The sequence below is a fragment of the Phaethon lepturus genome, unplaced genomic scaffold, assembly GCF_000687285.1.
Source record: "Phaethon lepturus isolate BGI_N335 unplaced genomic scaffold, ASM68728v1 scaffold8790, whole genome shotgun sequence".
NCBI classification, from domain to species: domain Eukaryota; kingdom Metazoa; phylum Chordata; class Aves; order Phaethontiformes; family Phaethontidae; genus Phaethon; species Phaethon lepturus.
In genome coordinates, this window is record NW_010509846.1 from 1 (window position 1) to 5806 (window position 5806).

Consider the following 5806-nt stretch of genomic DNA (forward strand, 5'->3'; position numbering starts at 1 on the left):
CATCATTTTTGTGCAGAATGTGGTCTAAAGCTGAGAGTGACAGGAAAATCTGGAAGTTACAAGACCAGTTAAGAACATTAGTTGATTATATGCTATTCCTCTGTTTTAACTATAATTTTATAAGACTCTAGTAAGAAGAATACGAAACCAACAGATAGTCCCAGACCTGAATTACAGTATGAAACTAGTCAGTTAAGTATCCGAAGAATGTCAACACAAAGGTCTTTAATGCTTCTGCTGTAATGAATGCATAGATTCCCTTAATTGGTAACCTGTTTTTTACTGATTGGGAAAAGCATAAATACATTGACTGTTGACTGAAGTTGTATGATGAGCAAGTTGTAACACTTCACATCTTATGTCCAAACTTCCCTTGACTGCAATAATGAAAAAAAAAAAAATTAGTCCTAATGACAAAAATGTGGAGTAGAATTTAGGTGTCTTAAGTACTTTTCTGAATTCCATACATTAAAAAAAAACCCAAAAAACAATAACCTTCTCCACCTACTACATTAATATGAGACTCATTATTTTAATTCTTTTTACATGAAAGGATGGATCTTCACAAGTTTCTGAATGATTAGCCCCAAATTTACTGTGCTGGACATGTTACATTACAATTAATCTTTTTTTTTTGCCTTTTTTTTTTTTTTTCCTTCCCTTTGTAGCTACAAAGTTTTTTCTTTTTCCTGTTCACTAACTTATGCTGGGAAGACAATATGTCAAGTCAAGATTTGCAAAAATATACCAGTTAAAAGAGCCTTCTTCCTCCTGGCTGACTGGAATGAGAAGTAAGTTTTGGTCCGTGTTTGATACATGTTTGTCTGACTGATTTTACACACTGCATATTCCTTTCCAAAAAAAAAAAAAAAGAAATCCACATCTGTATTATGGATCATCTTCTGAGCAAATTACGCTCTACAGAATTCACAGGAACTTAAGGAGATGGGAGTGAGAAAGGAGTAGGGTAGCCAGAGGAAGAAAAATAGGACTAAGCTAAGTTTGGTCTGACAATCAGCTAATCTAAGATGGTCTGAGAATAGTTTTGATTTACTGGGGGCATCCTGGAGCTATGCTGGAACTGAAAGGAGATAACGACCAAAGGCTCTATTTCTGTTCTCTTTTGAGAACTTCTGCCATTTGTATCCACCTCTAATAGGTATGCAATCCAACTTGAGAACCTGTTGTAATGTTTCTTTGAGGAAGGAACAAGACTGTTGTGGTGTGATTTTAGTGGGGATTTTTTGTTGTTTTTGTTTGTTTGTTTTATAAGAAGGATCTGCAGTTTTAAAGTGAGGACTTTAGTTTGAGGTTTGAGACTGGAATTACAGAGTAAAGGCACTAGCTGCCTGTTACCTGCCTGTCTGCTTTGAGGAAAATTACTCCATGGGAAAGCAAGGTGTACATTCAAACAACATTCAGTTAAGGCAATGGGATGATTAAAAGCATATTTGCAATAGATGGGAGAGAAGTAGTAGGTAATTTTTTATCATTTGGAGCTAATGTTGTATTATTCCAGCTTCCTTAGCATTCCATATTTATATTTACAATCTTTCAAATTGTTGGTATTTTACATCACTGTTTACTGTATTCTTAATCTGAAAGCAGCTTGATTAAATTATAACTGAACAAGGGCTACAAGTAATCTGAAAGTGTGGGGGTTTGTTTAATTATAGTTGAATACAGAGTGTAATTCATAACATCTGTTTGCCTTTAAGACATATAACAATTTGAAGCTGGTCAAATGTAAGACCTTTTTATGTCAAACCTGTTACACATCTATCCTAATGGAGATTTTGAGTAGCCTTCTGCACAACACTCCTGAACAGATATAGGAAGCTTAGTATGTCTGCCCGATGGTTAAGAAACAAAATAGGTGTATTTCTTTAAGAATCCAAGTTAGTTCTTTTAGGACTTAACATCTGCTTTGATACCTCAGTTGAGTCCATAGAGTTTCAGTGTTGGATCCTCAATCTTTTGTATGATTGGACAGTAAGTGTTATCATTGTGTTCAAAAAAATTGGATCATTCCCATTTGTTCCATAGGAATTTTAACCTAAAGGCAGGAACTGACTGCTTTACTGTGTTGTTCTCACCACAGTATGACTTTAGTATAGTATCAGAGTATTAGGTAGGATGATGATGCCAGAAGATCTTTCCTGTATGAAAATATGCATAGGGAAGGAAATGTTTATATTGTTGTTAATTTATTTTAAATGTGAAATACTTGTCACAGTTTTATAATGAGAAAATGTGTGTTTTGCTATTTGTACTGCTAACCTTCTAAGAAAGAATAAACAGCAGCACCAAACTTGACAGAATAATCAGTGTTTTCAGAATATTTTGAAATACACAAAGAGAAGGAACAGTAGAGGTGGTGCCATATCATCAGTGAAGGTGCTATGTTCCTAACTGGCATAATTTAAAATGTACTCAGGAACAGGCTGGTTTGGCTTTCATACAGTAAGTACATGTATATAAGCACTAATTAATACTTTTTGCAAGAATTTAAGCCGGAATTGATTAAAAAAATAGAGTATTTTAATGAAGCAAGTATTACTGCAGTTGTTTTTCCATGTCATCAAGTGGCACCATTTCCTATTGTAGGAAGTTTGGGTCACTGAAAACTGTTACTACACTATGTTCACTCTTAGTTATCTTTTGGCTGTAACATCCCATTTCTGAAACAGAAGGGAATACGTTTGCATAGCAAGTCTACAAAGGAGACAATTTCTTTTATGTGACGTTTCTTGCCTTGAGTTATAAAGAGCTGCTTTCATTCTAACCCGTGTGCTATTTTCAGTTGATGACAGCCATTGAAAATGCATGTGGTAAAAGGTCACCAGGAAGAGCTTCTGTTACATTAGGAAGTCGAATATTCTCTATACAATTAGGGGTCAATCAGGCTGAAAAATAAACCTAGCCAATTTAAAATGAGTCCTGATCTTAGATTAGGATTGACTCAAGGCAAAAAAATAGAGCGCAGTGTTTTGATGATTAGGGATCTAGGAAGAGAGTTTCTACCGAAGACAAGGCTTGCTTCATCTGCTGATTTTCATGTATTTAGTTTCTGTTTTCAGGTGCTTTAACCAGTTACTGTCTGAATTTTAACTTGATCGGTTTTTTGTGTTTAAACATGAGATTCTGTTGAAGTGTCTTGTTATATTTAGTCTTTCCCAGAATGTTCTCAGAGAAGATGGGAATCATTTGATACCAAATGAACCAAAAGTTGCCCCCTTATTTTCTCATCTGTTTAATTTTTCAGTAACTGAGACCTCTTAATTATTTTCTTTCTTTTGTCTTAGCTGGTTGCTCTTAATATATTTATTCCACCATCTCCTCTTTTTCCATCCTCCATAATTTATGTTAAACCTACAAATATGAAATATGGAATTAACATTAAGCCTACCATTCATCACCTCAGATACATTCTTGGCATTGAGTTTCCCTCTTCTCCATATTTTGTTTGGCTTGTCTATTTTGTTTATACTCTCTCAGGGCAAAGCTTGGGTTGCCCCAGAGCTCTTCTGTGTTGAGATCTCTTATATCTCTGATATTAGGCACTTGGCCTTTGAAACCAACTGTATAACTCTATCTAACATATGTGAATCGCACCTTCTCGGTGAGTAGCTTCTCTGTTCTCAACTACTGTTGAAATTGTCCACCCACAGGGTGTTTTATTTCTGGCCACTGTTCCATTTCCTCTTTCTTCTTAGTCATCCATTTGACTCAGCCTTACACAGTCAGAAAGGATAATACCAACTGGGTAAGCTCAGACATCCATTAATCAAAGTTCTTAAAAGCAGTGCAGATATTCCCCTTCTCTGTGTATCAAATGTCACTGGAATGGAAATTTTGCTCCTCTTTGACCCGTAGTTTAACTCTTGGGACGTCTAACTCTTGTCAAAGTTTCCAAGTTCTTTTCCTACTGGTGTACATCTGGCAGTGCTATATATTATGTCCTAGGGAACCTCTGGCAAGTATTTGCTTTCTGCAGTGAGTTTTTTCATTGCTCCAAGTTCACAAGGACTGTTTAACAAATGTCTGTGTTAGAAAGTGCATGTCGTGATTTTTTGTTTTTGTCTCTTCACAGCATTAACGTTGCTTTAAAGTTAAGTGTAACTCTTTGTTGAACAGTGTTATGTAACGTGGGCAGAGTTGTTTGCCTGCAGGTGGAAAAGACAGACAAGCTATCTATAGCATGTAAAACATTTCAGTTTCCCAATAAATATTTCTAACTAATTATGAGTGAGGAAGAGGGCATGAGACAGGGAAAGCAGAGTTGAAAGCTATAAATAGGGACATGTGGAAAGACAGCTGAGAATCGCTTCTCAATTGTATTGATGTTAATTAGAAAGAGTGGGGAATTGTTGTCTTACTTTGTTATTCAAGATAGAGGTATGCAAATTTGAATAATTTCCAAATATTTAGGACTGATCATCTGAAATTTTGACACTAATGCTAATTTGGAGTACATCAGAATCTCAGATGAAAACCATCTACTTTCTTTCAGTAGCTCCTCCATGCATTCAAGGAAACTTTCCCGAAGCCAATAAAATTTTGACAGATTTGGAACTAGGAGCAAAATCTTATGCTAATTATACCTTATACTATTAACTTGTTTTATTTCTGCTACCCATAATCCTTATGTTTTTCAAGCTACTAGACTTCTTAAATACCAATTTCTACATTTGCTTACTGCTTAAGTATGCTATACCTTTTTAAAAATGCTGAGTTGCTTCTGCCAATGTAGATTGAATATTTGAAAATCAAATGGAATCTATATGATTTAAATTTATCTTCTAGTTTGTTTTCTTAATCTCAAGTTTATGCAGATCTTTTGTTTTCCTAATGCTTATGTTGTCAATGCAGAATAATTCTTTTAGCCTTTAGCTCCTTGTATTGATTTTGTTTCTACAGAAAAATGCAATTAATTTCACTTTCCACTTGAGAAATATAAGTTTGCACTGAATATACATGGAAAAAGCTAGAAATGCACCGTCTACCATAAATGTTCTCTTCAGGAGAAAGAAAATACATGTTTTGGTAGTTACACGTGTGATTTTTCCATGCAACATGAAAGAATCTTATTTATTAGAATTGTTCTAAGTTATTATTTTAAATTAATTCATATAATCTATGTAAACAAATTGAATGACCAACCAAGCTTGCTAAAGGTCAATACAAAGTTGAGATGAATATTGATAGATCTGAATTTTCTCACTAAAAAATCTGAATCACTCATTGCTGTTAAGACAAAATCTGCCTTTAAATTGTGGTTGGGAAATACCACACCACCAAAGCACAGCTGAACAAGAGAATGTTTATCATACTCTACTCACAAGCAACTTTTGGTTTCTTAAGTAATGTCTTCCTCTGAAGACACAGGACAGCAAATAACTAACTATTGGTTTACGATTCACCCTTAGGGGATGCTTGCTCTGAAATAGACCTTCATTGATGAGGTAATTCTAAAACAAAAGTTTAGTTAAACTTTTCCTGCCTTTGTCAGGTCTAGTGATTACTAACTGAAGGGAATGAGTTTTTATATGCCTCTTCTCAAGTACTGTGACCCAAGTTAATAGTTGGCAATACTCATCAATGTGTTGAAGGGATCTGTAAGTTGCATTTTCCTTCAAAGTGTAACTCTTGTAATTTATAGCTTGATGTATGTGTTAAGGCATCTAGAAAAATGTAGAAAAAACTCACTTGTGGTAACAATGCTCAATTTTTTTCATTTTTCTCTTTTCTGATTTTCTTTTAGAATCAACTTTCCTCTACGAATAAAGGCTCTTCCGCGGGAAAC

At 34.7% G+C, this 5806-nt stretch overlaps 1 protein-coding gene across 1 annotated transcript in view; it reads left to right on the plus strand.

Annotated features, from left to right (window-relative positions):
* Window positions 1–675: 675 nt before the first annotated feature.
* PIK3C2G (phosphatidylinositol-4-phosphate 3-kinase, catalytic subunit type 2 gamma) overlaps window positions 676–5806 on the plus strand; it is a gene marked incomplete at both ends in the record, with an annotated part of 124037 nt that continues 118906 nt past the window's right edge. The window contains 2 exons of the mRNA XM_010288538.1: window positions 676–791; window positions 5765–5806. The exon at window positions 5765–5806 is cut by the window's right edge and continues 99 nt beyond it. Of these exons, the coding sequence (XP_010286840.1) occupies window positions 676–791; window positions 5765–5806 (158 nt within the window). The remainder of the gene's footprint in view (window positions 792–5764) is intronic.